Here is a 21,200-nt window from a genome sequence, read left to right on the forward strand (position 1 = left end):
TTAAGGGAATTTGAGAGTATATTTTATCCCACAAGCGGAACTTACCGTACCACTCTCATTCATCTTAAGTGTGTGTGTGTGTGTTGAAATGTATAATAATAATATAAGTAATGGTATTACTATAACTAGGGCACTTAGTATACTCAGTGTATATATACCTTGTACGTATACATGCTACCAGAGTAATACAGATTATTTTATTCCTCTACATGGTATCAGAGCCAAACCATAACCCTAACTAGTACTGCCGTCGCCGCCACCCTCGACTTCGTCGATGCTGCTCACCTGCAGTCATCGTCTTCACTGGCACCCTCTCCTGACAGGTGCTACTCGCCTCGACTCCCAGTCCTTCGCGCCTATAATCTGCATATCTGGGTGCGACACGGCCGTCGACTTCACTGATTCTGATCACCGACACAGTCGACCTCACCAGCACCGCTCTCCTCACTGGCGCTGCTCATCGTCCCTTCCAGTGCTTCGTGCCCGCTTTTAGAGGTCTGCATATCTGTTGCAGATCTACTTCGCAACTACGAGTCTGGTTGCAATCTCGAATTCAGTTTGCAACCTCTTGATTTCTAGGCACTTTTCAGCTTAATTTCTTGAACTCACACTGATTATCGGATTAAGGTCTGTAATCATCGTCATGTCTTCATCAACTGCACAGTCTTCATCCGTAACTACCTCATCAACATCAACAACGTTTACCATTCCCCAATCCCCAAGCACGCCAATTATTATCACAAGCAATTGAATGGGAACAATCATTCTGCATGGTCGGCAGCAGTGGAAATTTGGTTTCTTGGGCATGTGAAGCGAGAGCTTCAAGGTAATAATGCAGAAAGAATAACAGAAGAAAGACTGAGAGGAGACGCGAGAGAGAGGTGTTCCTGAAAACTAATGCCTTTCTCAATGAGAAACAAGAATCAGCTGAGTAATTAAATTCAGCTAATCCTTGTTAACAAACAACTTCCAAGTGGCAGCAAGTTGAGCAACTTGACTGAAACAATAGAACTGACAAAACTGCAACAACAGAATTTAAACAATCTAACGATATGCTAACCGTAACACACAAGTAGTATTCTAACAAGAGGTTAGAGCAACTGTAAAATAAACAGAAATTATTTTTCTTCTACAACATAGACCTTAAAGATCATTTAACGCATACCATCTCAACCATTCCTAAGAACAATCAATCTCTTCGGCAAAAGGTGGATGTGCAGTTATTTAGTTTGATGTGGCAGACTGTTGAGCCCACTTTGATGCCTATTTTTCAACCTCTTTGTGAGTGTAGTGCCCCGGACTTGTTCCCATGAGCTCATATTGAGTGTAGTGCCATACGAACTTGTGCCCATGACCCATATATGAGCGACATCACTCGTATATATAACGTGATTGATGCTCTATTTTGTCTTCAACAAAATGATTAAGACATAACCATCTATCTTAGTGGCTTCCATTATTGATTTTCTTGAACAAATGTCTTTTAATGCCAATGTGAAAAAGAAACAAAGTGGAGTACTAGAAAAATGATTGACATGGGGTATCAATCTCAAGGACTATTATCTCTCTCAATCTACTTCACTAGTGGCCAAGGGCGGATGGACGTGTGAGCTGTCCAGGGCAGTCCATTATTTATATTTAAAGTTAAATTTTTAATGTAAAAAAAAAATTTAATAATAACCTAATAAAAAAAAAATTACAACCCACCCCAAAATGCGTGATGTGCAATTTTACACCTCAAAAAAAAAAAAATTTCAGCCTCTCCCTACATAAGTTTCTGGATCCACCCCGGCTAGTAACTTGCATGACTGTTGCTTCACCACCACACACCCATTGTAGACTAGGGCATTTGTCTCTATCTCATATCAAGAAAATGGTTCTCATTCTATCTAGTATTCCTACTTTTATTGTACTTAGTCTTCTATTTTTTATCGTACTTAGTTTGGTTACCATACTCTTCTACTTGTATATGTTGATATAGTTAATAGTTAATGCAAGGAAAGATGATATTACTTTCACTAAGTTGAAAGCTCATCTTCAATGACAATTTAAGACCAAGGATTTGGGTCCCCTAAAATATTTTCTTAGTATTGAGATGGTTCTATCAAAGTAAGGAATCTATATTTTCTCATAAGAAAGTACACCTTGGATGTGCTTGAGATAGAAATATGCTTGGATGTATGCCTATAAAGACTCTTATGGACCAAAACATCAAGTTGTTTTTGAGGGCATGGGGAGCCTATGCATATTTTTTAATTAAGATAAGTATGGGTATTAGTGTTAGTGAACTAAAACACGGCTTAGGCGGCCGCCGCGATTATGGCCAAATTGGCCACCTTAGGCATCGGCCCGGCTAATCGGTACCGAGCAACACCTAGGCGGCCAAGGCGGAAGCCTAGCCGCGTGAATCGCCTAGCTGATTATGGCCTAATCGACCGCCTAGACCGCGTGAAGCGTTTTAGTATAAATTTATTAGGGTTTTGTTTCCCCTTACCCATTACCCCTTCTCTCTCGTCGATTTCCCCTTCTCTCTTGCGCGCACCGCCACCGACAATCTATTACTGAGTCACCGTCGCCGTCGCCTCTCTTGTGCTCTCACGCTGCCACCATCTCTTGCAGTTGCAAAGTCGCCGCCACCACCGTCTCTTACAATTGCAAAGTCGCCGTCGCCACCGTCTCGTGCTCGCACACCGCCACACTCTAGTTGTCTCTTGCAACTTCATCTTCTTCACTCACCCTCTGCCTCCTTCGGTAAGCAGTAAGCAAGTTGTTGCTGCTGTTGCCTCTCCCTCTTTTGTTTTCTTTTTGTTTTTTTGTTATTTAATTTAGTATTTATGTTAATATTTGATTATTTGTTATTCAAATATTTATTAATTATTATTATTATTATTAATGTTTTAAAAATTTTAATAATTGTAACTTGCAAGCAAGCAACAAATGTAGCAAGCTGCCTTTGTTGCTGCTTGTTGCAACGGTGCTGCTTGGGGCTATTGTTAGCTCATGGCTTTGTTTGTTAGCTAATTGTCTATTTTAATTCAATCATTCAATGTCAATTTACTCAGGAAAAAAAAAAGAAGAAAAAAGAAAGTCATGTCGAATGGAATTGGGAGTATGGAAGCATCGTTCGATGCCGCCTCAGTTCTTAAAAGGAAATCAAATAATGTCGGATGGGAGTATGGAATGTTAATTAATCCGAAGAATATGGATAAAGTTAAATGCAAGTCGTGTGATAAAGTTATGTCTAGAGGAGTTTACAGAGTCAAAAAACACATCGGCCACATTTTAGGAAATGTTTCTACATGTCCAAAATCTTCTCCGAATGATAAAGCTAAATGCAAGAATGCTATTGCCGAGGCAAAGAGTAAGAATAAGAAGCAAGAGGAAGATATGATGAGATCCTTGGTTAATATTTTTGAAAAGGGGTGGATGATGAAAATGAATTGGAAGAGTTAGGGAGCAAAAAAGCGCCTCGTACTCTTGGCCCTATAGATAAGTTTGCAAGCTCCATTAGTCCTGAAATTTGTTTGAGTTCGAGAATGACGCAAAGGCAGCAAAATATTAGTGAAGCATTGTTTAAAAAGAGAACACAGATTGTACAAGAATATTGTGCTAGATGAGTGTATGAAGCTGGTATACCTTCCAATGCTATTGATTATGATAGCTTCAAATAGTTTGTTGAGGTAGTTAGTCAATTTGGGTCGATGTTCAAACCTCCTAGTCAATACCAGTTAAGGGAACTGTTATTAAAGGAAGAGGTTGACAGAATGAAAGACTTACTAAAGAAGCATGAAGAAGAGTGGGCACAAAATGGGTGCTCTATTATGACAAATGCTTGGACAAATAGAAAAAGGAGGAGCATCATGAACCTATGTGTTAATTCTAGCATGGGTACTGCTTTTCTTTCTTTGAAAGAAGCATCAGATGAAGCACATACAAGTGAACTCATATTTGAGTATGTGGACAAGTGCATTGAGCAAGTTGGGCCACAAAATATAGTCCAAGTAGTAACCAACAATGTTGCCAACAATATGGGAGCGGCAAAATTATCGAAGCTGAAGAGGCCAAATATCTTTTGGACATCATGTGCTACTCACACCATCAATTTGATGCTTGAAAGTATTGGAAAAATGCCAAGATATAAGAAAGTCATTGATTAGGCAAAGAGTTTGACAATCTTCATTTATGCACACCATAAGACCTTGTCCTTAATAAAGTCATTTACGAAGAAAAAGGATATAGTGAGATCGGGAGTCACTAGATTTGCTTCTTCTTTCCTTACTTTGCAGAGTTTGATAGAGAAAAAGGCCTAATTGAGGTCAATGTTTACAAGCTCTGAATGGGAAGAGTGTAAATGGTCAAAGACTGTTAAAGGAAAAGCAGCATATGCTACTGTGATGAGCATTGCTTTCTGGAATAGTGTAACTTTATGCCTTAAGGTTTTTGCACATTTGGTGAAGGTGCTTCAAATTGTTGATGTAGATAGAAAGCCTTCTATGGGCTTTTTATATGGAGAGATTAAGCAGGCAAAGGAAGATATTCAGGAGGCCCTAAATAATCTTGAGAAAAACTATCAGCCTGTTATAGAGATTATTGAAGCAAGGGTGAAAGATAGGCTAGATAGTCCATTGCATTTGGCAGCTTACCTTTTGAATCCCTACTACCTTTTCAAGAATAAGACTATATATCTTGATAATGAAGTGATGGATGGGCTTTTTAATTGTGTGGAGATGTTTTATCATGGTGATGATCATTTTGAATTGCAAGGTCATGTCATAAATGTTGAGTTGCCAAAGTGTACTCGTAAAGATGGAGCTTTTGGAAAAGTGTGGGCAGCTCAAGGTTGTGCAAAAAATGATGACAATTATAATCTAGGTATAAAATTCCTTTAATCCTTTTCTTAGTTCCTAATGTGTATTAGTGTATAAATTTGTTTACTTTATACTTGTTAACTTATGTAGTTACATGGTGGATGACTTATGGAAATCAAACTCCAAACTTGCAACGAATGGCAACAAGGATCCTCTCGTTAACCAGTAGTTCATCTAGTTGTGAAAGAAATTGGAGCACTTTTGAAGGGGTTAGTGTATATTTTAAAACATTTTTAATATTTTAATTTCATTATCCCTATGAAAATATGAATTATATTTCTTTAATGTCAATAACTTATCTATCATTTAAATTGACATTACTTTTATTTTATTTATGTAGATACATACGAAGAAAAGAAATAAACTAGATGTGCATCGATTGAACAATCTTGTCTATGTCCAATTTAATGCAAAACTGATGAACAAGCAAAAGAGGGAGAAGGAAAGGAATGTTGATGTGCTACTTACTAGTGATGCTAGCAATGCACAAGAATGGATTGTTGAAGGAGGAGATGATGAAGAAATTGAGCTTAGTACGGGGCTTACTTGGGAAGTGGTTGGTGAAGCATCCAGAGCAGACGAGATGCTTCAACCTCGAAGAAGCTCTAGGATGAGAGAGCTTCATGAAAATGATTTCCAATGAGAAGAAGAAGAAGATGAGCAAGAGCTCAATGAATTTGATTTTGAGTCTGATGAAGATCATGTATTGGAAGAATATGAAAAGGAAGAATTCCAATTAGATACTTAGATACTTAGATTCTTCAAGTATGGTTTATGTTGCATTATTGTTGCTTTTGTCTTATTGAAGTTTGAACCTAGAACTGATCTACAACAATTGTTTTCTCCTGCTTAATTCTATATTTCACTTGTCATTCCATTATTTTGTATTATTGGTTTATGTTGCATTATTGATGCTTTTCAACTTTGATTTAATTGAAAATAACATCAAATTACATCACCAAAAAAAAAAAAGCAATTTTCCTAGGCTCGCCTAGGAGCCCTAGGCGCTAACGCCTTTTAGAACACTGATTAGTGTAATTAACTTAAAATACTTGTATATATTCTCTTGTATTATACATTTTTGGTAAAATACACATTATTTTATTCACATGGTATCAGAACTATCATCCAAACCCCAACCCTAGATCCAATCGCCGCCTCGTCACCGTCGTTGCCGCAATCCAATGCCGGTTTCAAATCTCGATTGACGACATGCTCTTTCTCCGACTGCCTCTGCCTTCTTGATCGACGACCCTCCTCGAGCTTCTTCCTCTATCGGCGATCGTTTTTCTCCTCACCATTGCCATCTGTTTGCTTCGCCATCGGCCATCGGCCTTGTGCTACATTGTCATAGTTCCATCATCTCCTTTATTTATTTATTTTTATTTTTTTTGCCTATCGAACGTCAACCACCCCAGACCGCCTGTTCTGTAGTCATTTTTCTCAAAGAAAGTATCCCTTGGATATGCTAGAGATAGTGTTGCTTGGATGTAAACCAACAAATACCCCTATGGATTCGAATATCAAATTGTTATCGGGATAAGGGAAGCCTCTTTCTAACCCTAGGCACTACCGTCGACTAGTTAGGAAACTTAATTACTTCACAATCACACATCCTAATATTTCATTAGATGTGAGTGTGGTAAGTCAGTTCTTCAGCATATTAAAGTTGTTCCCGATCGGGGTGTATTGTATCAAAATCATAAACACAATCAGATTGTGACATATACGAATGCTAATTGGTCAGGATCACCTAGTGACAAGCGATCCGCATCTAGATACTATGTATTTGTGGGTGAAAACCTAGTCTTGTGGAAAAGTAAGAAACAAATTGTTGTCGCCAAGTCCAGTGTAGAAGTTAAATATAGGGCAATGGCAGCAATAACGTGAGCTAATGTGGTTAAAACACTTAATTGAGGAGTTAGGAGTTACTCAAGTAAAGTCTATGCAATTGATTTGTGACAATCAAGCTACAATTGATATTGCTTCTAATCATGTGTTTCATGAGAGAATCAAGCACATTGAAAATTAATGGCCACTTTATTAGAGAAAATGTGCTCTCTAGAGATGTAGTTACAACATATGTGAATTCCAACGATCAATTGGTTGATTTACTCACCGAGTCACTCAGAGGTTCTCATGTGAATTACATTTGTACCAAGCTAAGCATGCTCAATATATATGCTCCAACTTAAGAGAGAGTATTAAATAAGATAAGTACAGAGTATTAGTGTAATTAACTTAAAACACTTGTATATATTCTCTTGTATTATACACTTTTGATAGAATACACATTATTTTATTCTCAATATTCTTTGATATATTAAAGGTGCATCAACCGTGGTATGATATATTGAGATCATGGATACAACCAAATTGTGGGATTATTCTTTGGCATAATCCCATTCAAAATCTATGATTTTCCTAGTGATCCACCAAATTCCCCTTCTACTAAGATTGCTCATTCACCATCAAATCTTACAACATCATCACCTATATTGTCAAAACCTAATCTCCTTATGGCTTTTTAAAAAGGTAAATGACACTACCCCAAATATCCTATTTCTAATTTTTGTGGTTTATTCTAGTTTAAGCCCCTTTACGCTCCATCTTTTCTTTTGATAATTATTCAATTTTGAAGTTTGTTGAGGAGGCAATGGCACATCTTGGTTAATGGATGGCCATTCAAGAAGAGATGGCAACCCTTGAGCATAACTCTACTTGGTTTTTGCACCTCTTCTACCCAATAAGATAGCCATCAAATGTTGGTGGATATATTTTGTGCAACTAAACCTTAATGACTCTCTGACTTGGCAGAAAACCCAACTTGTTTCCAAAGGATATCCTAAGCTATTCCGACACCACCTCTCCTTTAGCTAGACTTGGTTATGTTTGTAGACTTATCTCCCTTGCAATTTCATATCATTGGTCTTTTTATTAGTTGGATGTGAAGAATACCTTTCTTCAAGGTGATCTCCATGAAGTTTACATGGAGCAACCTCAGGGGGAGTTTGATCATGTTTGTTTACTACGTAAGTCTCTATAAGAATTGAAACCATCTCCATATGCTTGGTTGGGCAATATAGTAAAGTGGTGTAGGAGTTCAGCCTCTAACATTCTAACACTAATCATTGTCTTTCATAAACAATTTACTTCTGAACGTATACCCTTAGATGTTTATGTTAAAGTTATTGCTACCACAAGGAGTGATAGTATGGCCTTTGATGAGTTGAAGATATTTTCCTAATCCAAACTTCAAACTAAAGAACTTAAAAGTCCAAAGTGTTTTCCTAAGATTGAAATTGCTCACTCCATATGGGGCATTTTTATATCTCAAAGGAAATATATATTAAACATTTTGCAAGACAGGCATCTTGGGAGCCAAGCCAAGTAACAGTCATGAGAATCCAAATGTGAAAACTCGCTTCTAATGATGGTGAGATATGGGATCATCCAACCAAGTATCATCATTTAGTTGGCATGTTGAATTATTTAGTTATGAAAAACTAGATATTACTTTCTCAATTAGCGTAGTGAGTTAGTCCATTTCAACCCCACAAGCTACACATTGGGAGGCAATAATGAGGTTTTGCATTACATCAAGAGGACTCCTATTTATGGTATCATTTATTGTGATTGAAGTCATGTCATAATATAAGGTTTCTCATATGCTAATTAGGTAGGATGCCCATCAAATAGAAATTCAATTGTTGATCTTTGTTGGAGGAAATTTGTGTCATGGAAGAGTAGGGAGTAGTTGATGGCAAACATGTAAAGTACAAAATTAATATACAGAGCTATAGCTCAATCCACTTGTGAATTAATGTGGATTTACCAACCACATGAAGAAATGTGGTTTAGCAAGTTAACTCTCATGAAACTATGGAGAGAAAGACAAGCTAATATTCACATTACATATAGTATGATATTCTAGATTGCATCAAATGTATTGAAGTTGGTTGCCACTTCATTTAAGAGAAGCTCCAGCAAAAGATTATTAAAACAGGTTATGTGAGAACATGAGACCGATTAGCCAATGCTTTTACTTACTCATTAAATTCCACTAAAATGAGTAATATTGGCTCCATAGTGGGTAGGGATTAAAGGCAAATGCTTGAAGGGGCAAGGGGGCCATGCCGAACCCCCCCCCCCCCCCCCCAAACAATGCTTTAAAAAATTTTATGCATATTATTTTGGACTTTCACATAATAACAGCAGTTTCACTAAAACATCACAATCCAACACAATTAAATGTTTGAACTAAACTAATTGGGTTATTGAGATAAATTTGGGTCGTCACAAGTTAACTTAAATTTTCTAGCAAGTAACAATGCTATCATGGCTGAAACATAACAACTATAAGAGAAATAGTTTGAGTCTCTTATCACCTTTCATTTCTCAAATCTACATATCCCAAGAATGATAAGGCAAAAGCTATCTTTTCAATTTCTACACACTCCAAAAACCAATTCCCACCACCAGCCTTGAGACTCCAGCCATCTTCAATTTCTTTTGTTAATTTCCTCAAAACCAAGAGGCAGAAACTGCCATTGCTATTGCTTGAAGGTTCAAACCCTTCTTCAATCTCTTCAAAGTTGCAAAGCTATCATTGTTATGCCACAACAAAACATGATGCAAATAGGGACAGCAAAATAGCCAAAAACACAACAATGATGCAGTGCTGAAACAATGAACAGCAAATAACACACTTAAACAACTGAAATCACGCATTTCCTGATCTAGAACAGCAAAGTAGCAGCAGCTTCTTGCTAGCCTCTTGCACCTATGGCAGCAGTGGAGGGATTGGTAGGTGTTGTGGGGTTGACTCCTAAAAACCCAAGCCTCCAAATCTTCAAAACCCTAGCTGGTTTGGGGCTGAAACTACCCGCAGAGACTTCTGCCTTCAAAAATGCTAAAAAAAAATAAAAAAATCCCCTCACCTGTGTGGCAGACTATATATACCTACCTTCAAGCTTCCAAGGGAAGCCAACCTCTTATCTCTTCAAGATTCCAAGAGTAGCCAACTCCCTTTTTGCAAATAGCTCCCCTAAAAGTCACTAATCTTCTAGGAACCACAACAAAACACTTGATGTTACAAAAGAACACCCCAAAATTAACTTACACCAAAATATTCCCCAAAATCTGAAAATTACCAAAATAACCCTAATACCCAATTAAAGAAAACACATGAAAATAAAAACTATGTACAGGTTTGCATCAAAACGTCATTCCACATTGCATTTTGCAGTACACCCAAACACAAACAAGAGGTATGAATCTCTTCAAAGCTACCATTTTCTTTCTTGGCTTAAAACTTGAAAGGTTGCTTTTGTTTTCCACTTTACTTTTATCTTCCCTTTTTACTTTACTTCAAAGTTGGCATTGCCATAGTTTTTGCTACCTTTTTGTTCATTAAACTTTTTTTGCCTCTGATTCTTAGTTTGATTGAGACTTAGGAGTTATTGAACACCATCAAAACATGCTTGATTATCAGATATAGAAGTTCTTTTTTCAAACATTCACAAGCTTGTAATGCTAAAAATACATATCTAAATAGAGAGGTACATTTACTTGTTTTGTGTTGCACCTCTTACACATTTTATTTTGATTGAACATATGCCAATATGTATGAACATATGTGGTTGTATTTATACATTAACTCTCTGACCCCCCCCCCCCCTCCCCCCCAAAACAATTAATGTCACCCTCCGCCCCTGGTAGGCATGATATTTACCCCATATTGGCAGCTTACTGTAACATTTTCACATGTTAATGTATATCTAACTGTGTTATCCCAATTAAGACACAGCTTCTGCATATTTCTTTCCAGTTCTCTCTTCCTCTTTTTAATCAACATACATATTGAGCAGTTATAAATTCTCCCAATATAACAGTACAATCAATACAAGACAACTAATCCTTTGCCTCATAAGAAAGAAATTTGGGTAGTCAATAAACTACATTTACATGTGATTAAATGTGCATCCATAAGGATGCAAGAGGAGGGTTAAACCAAACCCCAAGTATGTGCATGATTATTGGTGGGTTACGTGCCAATTGCGTCCTAAAGAATGTGGTTGTGGTGATTGGTTTCATTGTCTTTGGTTGTTAGAATATTTTACTTCTTATTTGCAGTAATGTTGCAATTTCTGGCTGTGTACTTGTGGGTTACATAATTTTAGGAGAGTCTAAGAAGAAGTTAGTTCGATTTTACCAGGCTAATACAGTTGCTTAGTTATAGGGTAGATGGGATGTTGAAAGCGTTTGTATATATTTGTGCAGCCATTGTGTATAAAGAAGGTTAGTGGTTCGCTCCAACTTCCAACACCATGACTAGAACTATCTTTTCTGCTTCGGATCTAAGAGCAGCCAACTTCTCTTTAACATTTTTAAGATAAATTAAGTTAACTTTGTTAAATTGATCGATTCTTTCCAATGAAGAAACCAACATAACATCTTGTATTAAAATACTAAATGTGGCAATATGAACAAAATAAATAAACTATAGAACAATTAAACAACCTTAAGAATTATATAGTTGTATGAGCAATTACCTTGACATGGATCAAGGCTATTATCATAGATTTCATTGACATTTTCACAACCAAGTTTAGTATTCAAAGTAATCAAACAAATGCAGGCTCTTGTGCAGGGATGCAAATATAAGACTTCCTTTTTTTTTTTCTTGTTTTCCTATTGTTGGGATGGCTAAACCTAAGTTATAATTTGCTATAAAAAGAACACTATTGAGTAATGCCTAGATGATATGTTCTCAGCATATAGAACTTTCACTTTGCAACGGTACAATATTTCCATTATCAACCTATATAAATAGCAAGTCATTGTGTAAAAAAAATGAATTAATTTGAAATTGATCTCAAATGTGTAGTAAGAAAAAGTATAGCTGCTCTTAAAGAAATGCAGCTTTTGACTTCTTACCACTCATCCCACAAATGAACCGCCTGCTCTTCTCCACTTTGTTCATTCAATAAACGCAGTACCTGAAAGGCAACAGCTTAATGCCACAACCTTTACCAGCCATATTGAGGATATTAATAGTACTGTGAACAAGCTTCACAAAAACCTTAAAAGTTTGAGAACTAGCAGAACTAACAACTCCACACTTTTCAGAAACCTGCACCAGAATATGATTCAATTTAGAAAGGAAACATTCTAGTTTCACCTAAAGAATGAGATGAAAACATGGATGCATACCTCCAGAACAAGGAAATAAAGATTGGTAGCTTCCTTCTTGACATTTCCCAACTGATTAGTCTCCAGGTCCTTCAAAGAAGCAACAGTTTTGATAGATCTATCATCGCCACTTAAGTTTTGAACTTCAGACAAGCATGCAGCTGCACCCTTACAAACTGATTCATCAACAGAAATTACATCTTCCACTTGATCTAAAAGTTCAAGCAATGCCTAAGAGAATTGAGAAGAAACAAAATACAATAAAGATGAACAAAACACAATTAGGAGACAGAATAAGGCGTTCCAACAATTTACTCTTATCATATTGCAAACAGTAAAAATTAGGGGAGAACACAGTTGTTTTAAGGACCTTTTTGTGTTGCCTTGAACCCAGTTGATCAGTTACTCCATTGGGAGTAACAACAACATTAGGCTGCATTATAAATTTAACAAAAAAGTATCAGTACACTTTGTCTTTTACAATTGAAAGAAAAATAGTTGATTTTGAGGATATACTTACTCTATCATGGGAATATGAAAGAGACGGTGGGGTCCTGAAAGGACTCTGGGTGTTAGTTACACAAAAGTTGTTATCATTCACATTTCCTTGGCTTCGATGATAATCTACATCCTTATGTGTATCAACTTTTTTCAAGCTAAACCTATTTGAGAATATCAATGATTTCTCTGCAGGCCTCAGTGGAGGTGAAGAGAGCCACTTCTCAAGCTTACCAGGTGATCTGCAAGGGCCCTGTACCTTCAGAGTTAACCACCCACCAAACAATACATCAAAAAAAGTTGAAGAAGCAATAATCAACTACAGAAGCATGCCTTATTCTCTTGGCAAAGATGGAAATCCAAAGAGTTGAGCCTTGAAGAACTTGCCAACACCTTGACCATCTCCGGTATGCGCTTTGATACTGCTTGAAGTCTATCATTAACTGGAGAAATTTTCCAGGTCACCTCATCACCTCCATCATCCTGGCTCTGCTTTATCAGCTATGACATTAAAAAAGCAAATAATAACCTGTCAAGTCCACTTCAGTAACTTCAAATGTTCTTTGTCTTTTCTCTTCCTCTGCTAATAAAGGTCTTCCTTGCATAATCAATTAATCACTACATAAAGTGTTAGACCTACTAGTTTACTTTGGGATAGCCACATGAGTAACACCAAGTCATGGTATTTTCTTATAAGACCGCATGGTGGCTAACCAGAATAGGAAAGGGAATAGGGAAAGGATTCCTTGAAAATAAAGGACCCCAGCAAGGTTTCTCAAGCATGGGGCTCAAAATAAAGCATTCATTATTCTCCAACTCTCCATCTCAGGGATTGTTTCTAGCTTGTAATTGCGTGGGGTCAATTAGTGGATTTTAGTTGGTGCCCCGTCGTTTTCTTCCTTCCTTAAAGGGCTCGCCAAATTTAGATCAGTGCTGTAAATTTCTTCATTCCCTCGTTGTCGTTATTTTTCCATTGGGATTGATCAGACTATATCATGCCTGCATGGTGGGGAAGAGAGATCTTCCCAATTCCATTATGGGTTCCTGGTATTTATGATATCAAACAACATCATGTTTGATTCTAGTCCCGTTCATATTTGAGTCAATATGGTTCCTTATCCTAAATCTTTGTTATATAAGTCTAGACAGAAAAAACCCTTGGAACAATATATATATATAAAGTATGACAACATGAGAATGATATGCAGGGTAGGATTGAACATATCACCACAACTATTGTGATGCGCGAATAAACCGACAGCACAGAAACTACCTAAGATGAGCAAAAAGAATCTCAGTGACCGTGTGCCTAAGTGCATCAAGAATTGTAGGTTGATGACCAAGAGGTTCGACGATGAAATTACCATTCCTGGCGAAAACTTGAAACGCTTGACCATGACGCCCTTGCAAACTTCAGGCGACACCTCAGATTGATTTTCCTTAGCATCAACAACAACCGGCAGAATATTATCGGGAGGAGTACTCTGCGAAAGACTACCCATCCCAGCGGCCAACTCATTATTGCCCTTCTGGGGCACCGAGACCGGGGCTATGCCTCTAGAACTCCAATCACTCTCGGTCTTCTGAACAGCTAAATGGGCGCACCCCCGATCAGAACAATGTGAGTCGATTGGAGCCGCAAGTTTAGAGTTTTCGGACGCCGAAAATGCATTAACGTGATCAGTCTCCCCCGGAATCGACCCATAAACTGAATCCGCTGGTTTCGAGGTAGGGTTTTCAGATTCCGAATCGGCTGGTCGCTTAACCGGGAAGGTCTTAGGATTCTGGGTGATAGAGTTCTGAGTGTGCCGGCCGAAGAAATGCTGAATCCCGAACTTGGCAGGCTGGGAGCTCTGCTGGTTGTGGATCGATTTCTTGGACGAGGAATTGGATTTCTTCCTCGGAGGCATTTCGAATTTCGAAGATCCAGCTGCATAAACTAGGGTTTTGATCTCACCCTCTCACAATATGTGATTCCGTGCGTGTGCCTTTATATGTATATGTATATGTACATGTATATGCAGCTTCAGAGATAGTGCATTTGTTTGTAATTTCCCGCCCAATAGTGGAGATTTCGTGTCTATTGTTCTCGTTAAGGAGGGAAAGCGTTTGAGCCGTTCGATCAAGATGGCCGATTTGGATGCGGTTACAATCCACTGCGACCGTGCCCCCTAATCAACTACCACGTGGCAAGAACTTCATCGTCATTCAATTAAGTAAACGCAAAGTTAACCAAACCATTGCATTTATTTTTAATAATAAATATATTTCGTTTTTAGATAATATTTTTTTAATGTATTATATTTTGAATTATTTATCAATTAATAAGTTATTTAAAATTAAAACTAAAATATAATAAATACATATTATCTAAAAATATGGTATAGTTATAGTCATTTAACTATTGTCTTTAACATTATCCATTAATCAAATAAATATAAATTATACTATTAGTCCTCAAACATTATATTTAGTAACAAATTAATCACAATATTTTAATTTACGTTATCGCAATTGGTTAAATTATAGTTTTACTAATATTTAGATAATTTTACATCATAAAATTTACAAATTTAACTAAAAAAAAAGTTCAATAGAAAAACAAAAATATCCTTCAAACAAGTTAAATTCTAATGAAAAAGTGTCAACTAAACTAAAGATTCATCTACAATCTAAATAAATAGTATTATTCTATTTTTTAACTCTTTTATATTCAAGGTACTCTTTAGTCAACTAACTATCATTTATTTAATAAATAAATAAATAATATATTTATATTTGTATCAAATTATATTTCTTGTCGAGGAGTGTGATGCCTCACTCCCACTTACGGGTGCCACTCTGAACTGCTCACATGCCCGATCATTTATGAAAGACGGACTATGTTTCAACACGAAACACTCTAGGTGGGAATTAGGGTTCGTCCTTCCCTTCTCTCAACCCCAGGATCAACTAACAGATTTTGGCTTTAACCATATCACACTTGATTAACTAATTTTTATTAAGTTTGCCCAATCATCATTTTGAATTCTTCTTCTTTCCAAGAATCCAGCCGAGCTTCATATAATTTAAAACTCCAAACATCCCATTGATTTAACCAATTTCGAGAAAAAAAATCATAATTTTCATTTCTAAAAATTTCAGCATTTATCTCTATAAAAGATATAAGTTGTCAGTAGTAGGCTGCAATTTGTGCTTTCAATTATAGCTGATTGTTTGTTATATTTGTTGTAATGATTAGTTAGGCAGTTAAGCAGCGTCTCATTAATTTGTTGTATATAAGGATCAATTTGTTTTCAGTTTGTATTATTCATTCTGTTTTGAATAAAATCTCTCGAGGTACTTTTCATCTCTTGCGTTTTCTTATATTTTGACTATGAAACTATTGTTTCATGGTATCAGAGCCAAGCGACTAACGTCAAATGGCTTCAAATCGTGATTTCAATCCGTCCTCCACATCGATACCTAACTCATTTTCTGCGTTGTCGTAGGCATCTCAATCCAAATTTACAGCAATAGCGAAATCCTTTAACTATGTTTCGATCAAACTCAATTCTAGAAATTACCTGTTCTGGAAAGCTCAGATATTGGCTATGATCAGAGCGTTTGACTTGCTACCATACATCAACAAGTCTCCAACTTTGTTGAAGTGCATATGCGATTCAAAAACTTCCGATCGTGAGGCTTAGGTTGTGAATCCTGAATATCTAAATTGGATAAGGTCAGATCAATTACTTCTAGGCTGGTTGTTTTCTACTACCAATAAAGAAGTTTTGGCACAAGTTATTCATCGTGAAACTTCTGCTAAAGTTTGGAGTGTTTTTGAAAATCTTTATTCACAACAAACTGTAGCCAAATCCTTCCAATTGAAACAGCATCTTAGATCTATGAAGAAGAATGATTTGTCTATAAATGATTACATGCTAAAAATCAAAACTATTGGACTTGTCTTAGCTGCAATCGAAGAACCTTTAAATGACAAAGAGTTATTGATGGCTATATTACATGGATTGGACAGTGATTATGAGACAATTGTGAGTGTCGTTACATATCAAATGGATGAAATAAATTTAGAAAAGGTTCAATACTTGTTACTGATGCATGAACAAAGACTTGCTGCTAAGGATGTGTCTAATTCTTTTGTCTCCGGCTTTGATTCAATAAATGTGAATCTAGCCTCTCAGTGGTTTAAAAATGAAAATGGAATGAGTAGAAGAGGTTCAAATAGAGGAGGTAATTCTAGAGGAAGACGAGGACATGGTAGATTTCCAGGCAAAAGGTTTTACTGTCAATTATGTGGGAAGCCTGGTCATTTTGCTGACTGGTGCTATCATAGATTTGATCGAAATTTTCAGAGAAATTTTCTTTCTCAAAATTTTGGTGGTTCACAATTTGGTAGAGGAAATGGTGTGCCACAGTCTGGTTCCCAGTTATTTCAAGCTCATTCCATAGGGTCTAATGAAGCCTACTTGACTAAGACAGGGTCTGTAATGACCCGCTCCCACTTACGGGCGCCACCGGTAAATAATCAACCGGATTACTCACCCAACAAACCACAACTGAAGGGTTGGACTATGTTTCAACAGGAAACGCCCTAGGTGGGAACTAGGCTTCGTCCTCCTCTTCGCTCCACTCAAAAATCGGTCCCAACTCAAATAAGAAAAATCCAGCGGACCAAGACCCGAAACCCGAGTGAGCTTCACCTCTCTTCAGCTCACCCCATAGCAAGCCAGAGGTGACCCAGGCATAAAGCTAGAATACAAACACTTCGCTGAGTATTGGGGATTTATGAGAACATACCTTGCTGATCTTGACTCGGTCCGAAACTTGGCTTTACCGACTATGCCACATTCAACAAGCAATCTCACAATCATCTATCCCACTGATGATTTACAATAATTAGATACATCTACGCTCAATATTGTTTACATTCAATTACATGAATACTTATAAAAAAAAAATTACAAGAGATTACACAACAACACAACTCAGGCAACAAGCTAATTTCCATAACAGCCTCCCGACACCATCCCTGCTTGCATCTGGACTTGCATCATCTACATATGAGGTAAAACCTCATGAGTCATAAGGACTCAGTAAGGGTGCAATGCATGTAAATATGAATATAATCATGTTTATGTATGCCAAATGCATGCAAATGAGGCTAGGCTTACACATCCTCACAACCCACTAAGGTTTGAGGCATCAACCTATCAGCCCCCACCACACTAGTCCTCCATATGGCCATTGGTCCACTAGGTCTTGCATCACACAAGATATAACCACTACATGCCAATGCAACATAAAAACATTATCAGACATATTTACCAACTTGCGAGGCCACCTCCACATGGGGCCATCCCTTACCTGGCTCGAAGTCTCATCTCTGCTTCGGCACGAACTCCAGCCTGAACTCCGAGCTCTTCTAGGATCACCGTCTACCCGGCCGAACCTAGACACAACCACACACAAAATCCCAACTCCAATAACATTCGACATTCAATCAATGCCCTCAACTACGCCGCACATCCCCAAAATCATCCATCAACAAAATTTCAAATAACCCAACACAGGGTTTAATTCAACCAATACTACACAATTCATTAACTCATTTAATGAAAATAACTAGGGAAAAATTAACTCAAAATACCTCAATTAATTCTGGAGAAGACATCGGGAAAACGCTCACCCGGCGTTGCTTCTTTGGCTGCAAATCTTGCGCCCAAATCTCATTCTCGGCTTCCAGCACATTCCTCGGGCCCCAAATTTATTTCCAGAACTTTCCCTAATTTTTCCGAAATTTTTGGCTATTTTCCCTTATTTTTCCCATTTTTCCAGATTTTCATTTCTTTTATATATATATATATATTTTATTTTCTTCTTCATTGTTCATCATCTTCCAGCTTCCTCTCCCGCGCCTTCTTCACGCACGGCCATTGCACACACCTCCAGCCGCCGCCGACCCCAGCCACCTCCAGCCACGACTGGCCTCCAGCAACCAACGCCCCCGGCCACCGACTGCTTCAGTGCCGCTGCGAGCTCGCTGCGCGTCGGCCTCCCCTGCGTGACGCTGCCATGACCGATCGGTGGAGCTCCTGGCCGCCTTGTCGCGGCAGCCCACTGGTTCGTCGGACGCCTCTCGCCATCAGCTTCTCGCCTCCAAGCTACCGCTGGCCGCACCGCACCGGCTCCCCGCGCGCCTCCAGCTTGCGCACTACCATCCATCGCTGCAATCCAGCGGCTATAGACGACATTGAAACTTTCCACGTTGGCGTTGGAACTCCTTCAGGCTATCAAAACCGCCGCTCTAAGCTGTTGCTGCATCGCCGATCTCCACTGCGGCCCTCTCATGCTCGCTGTTGCTTCAGGCCGCGGCCGTTGCTGCCATTGACAGAGGTTGCAGCTTCTTCGACTGCAACAGCCATGGCTGGCCTCGATCGGTCATCTCCCTTCCTCGGCAATGCTCTCTCACACTCTTTTTCTCTCGCAAGCTCTCTCGCGATCTCTCTTTCCCACTCTCTGATCGGCCATTTTAAATGGCAGAGGCACCCACGAAGCTTCAAGGAAGCTTCCTCGCCTATATATATATATAATTTTACACATTTAACCCCCCTTAATTTCAATAATATCACTTGAGGTTCTAATAATTCCACTTGAAAATTTAATAATGACATTTGGGCCCTCCAAGACCTAAATTAACTATCATTAAGCCACTCAAAATCTCAGATTATTCGAAATTAATAACCGACCGCTACTCGGGAATACTGACCTTGTCCTTGCGCCGGCACGGGACTTTTATTCGACCCGAAAACACTTAAGGGTTGCCTTATTCAAAAAATCGAACCACCCCTAGGGTCCCCTTAACTTCCAGGAGGTCCCCTCCGCCTATTCGGTATTAGCATCCACTCGAACTTATACAGAATTTATTCCAAAAATTATTCCCGGTCGGACCGCTTCCAGCGTCATTAATCTCATCTCTAGAAGCTCATCAATCTCTTGCCCTTTTCCCTAGACATCCAAGTCCCGAGGCACTCCCAACTGCCAATTCGACAATTTTATTAATTAATTTCTCGGAACCGACTCTTGGGCTTCTCGGACCACCTGAGATCCTTTCAAATTAATCAAAAATTATTTATTTTCAACACCATGTAATACCGGGTATTACAGGGTCTGATCCATGAACTTATTATGGCTATTTGCCTCAGTCTCTCGAACCTTCTCAATTTTCTTCTACATCATCCTATCACAGTGATCCTTCTTGGATTGTAGACTCCGAAGCCACAAATCACATTACCTCGAATCTTAGCAATCTTTCTCTTCACTCTCCTTACAGTGGAAATGACAATGTTGCAGTTGGCAATGGTAAGAAACTTTCTATTTCTAACATTGGCCTTAGTCCATTGTATACACAAACTACTCCTAAGTCTTTCATTTCCTTGTCTAATGTTCTTCATGTTCCACACATGAAAAGAATCTCATTAGTGTCTCTCAGCTTACTAAAGATCACAACTTAATTGTTGAATTTCATTCTGATTCGTGTTTTCTTAAGGACAAGGGATCTGGACAAGTGCTAATTCGAGGGATACTTAAAGATGGTCTTTATCAGCTTACTTCAGCATTTGATCATGTTGGTACTAAAGCTGTTTTTGCTGTTGAGTCAAGGACACCAGCCTCTAGTGTTAATTTTGCATATGTTGTTTCTTCAAATAAATGTAAAGGATAAAATTTGTCCTCTTTGTCCAGTTTGTCTTCTTTTCATGTATCTTCGAATGTTCCTAAAATTGGTCAACAGTGGCATGCCAAGTTAGGACACCCCTCATCTCGTATTCTTCAGTTGATATTGAATAAAATTAGTGTTCCTTGTTCGAATTTGAATCTCTCCTTTTGTGATTCTTGTAAAATAGGCAGAATGCATCAACTTCCTTTTGTAAATTGTCAAATTACTGCAAAGAATCCCTTAGAGTTAGTCTATTCGGATCTGTGGGGTCCTACACCAGTTCTGTCTACTGAGGGGTTTAAGTATTATATAGTGTTTGTTAATACTTGCACTAGATATACATGGTTATACCCATTAAAACAAAAGTCTGATGCCTTAGCTATTTTCAAAACCTTTCATATGTTTGCTGAATTGCAATACCAATCCAAACTAAAAGCTCTTCAAACCGTAATGGTGGTGAATTTAAGGCTTTGATACCCTATCTTACCTCTTATGGTATTCAACCTCAATTCACTTGTCCTTATACACATCAATAGAATGGTGTAGCAGAAAGAAAACACTGACACATTACTGAAATGGGTCTTACCTTGTTAGCCCATGCTCATATGCCCTTAAAGTTTTGGGTAGAAGCTTTTAAAACTACTGTTTATATCATAAATTTGTTGCCTACATCAATTCTTCAGTTTAAATCTCCGTTTGAAATTATCCTTAATAAATAGCCCAATTACATGCAATTGCAAACATTTGGATGTGCTTGTTTTCCTTTTTTTCAACCCTATAACAAGCATAAGTTTCAATTTCATTCTACTAAATGTGTGTTCCTTGGGTATTAGAGATGGAAAACGGGCCGGGCCGGGCTAAATCGGCCCACTTAAAAACGGGCCAGCAGATTGCTGGCCCTAACCAGGGCCTACACGGGCCCG

At 38.1% G+C, this 21,200-nt stretch overlaps 1 protein-coding gene across 3 annotated transcripts in view; it reads right to left on the reverse strand.

The window, feature by feature from the left end:
• The window catches only part of LOC127814129 (DNA replication ATP-dependent helicase/nuclease JHS1), a 46,475-nt gene extending 32,005 nt beyond the window's left edge, over positions 1-14,470 (reverse strand). For 2 of the 3 annotated variants that reach the window (XR_008026288.1, XM_052355402.1), the window contains exons 1-7: positions 13,925-14,470; positions 12,894-13,061; positions 12,583-12,813; positions 12,433-12,495; positions 12,084-12,293; positions 11,953-12,003; positions 11,808-11,869 (exon numbers count right to left, since the gene is read on the reverse strand). Coding sequence is in view for 2 of the 3 variants with exons in the window: in XM_052355402.1 (XP_052211362.1) it covers positions 11,808-11,869; positions 11,953-12,003; positions 12,084-12,293; positions 12,433-12,495; positions 12,583-12,813; positions 12,894-13,061; positions 13,925-14,470 (1,331 nt within the window). In the remaining variant the exon portion in view is untranslated. The remainder of the gene's footprint in view (positions 1-11,807; positions 11,870-11,952; positions 12,004-12,083; positions 12,294-12,432; positions 12,496-12,582; positions 12,814-12,893; positions 13,062-13,924) is intronic. The other variant, XM_052355403.1, reaches the window with a different exon arrangement.
• Between the last annotated feature and the right edge of the window lie 6,730 nt (positions 14,471-21,200).

The sequence above is a fragment of the Diospyros lotus genome, chromosome 12, assembly GCF_014633365.1.
Source record: "Diospyros lotus cultivar Yz01 chromosome 12, ASM1463336v1, whole genome shotgun sequence".
In the NCBI taxonomy this organism is placed as follows: domain Eukaryota; kingdom Viridiplantae; phylum Streptophyta; class Magnoliopsida; order Ericales; family Ebenaceae; genus Diospyros; species Diospyros lotus.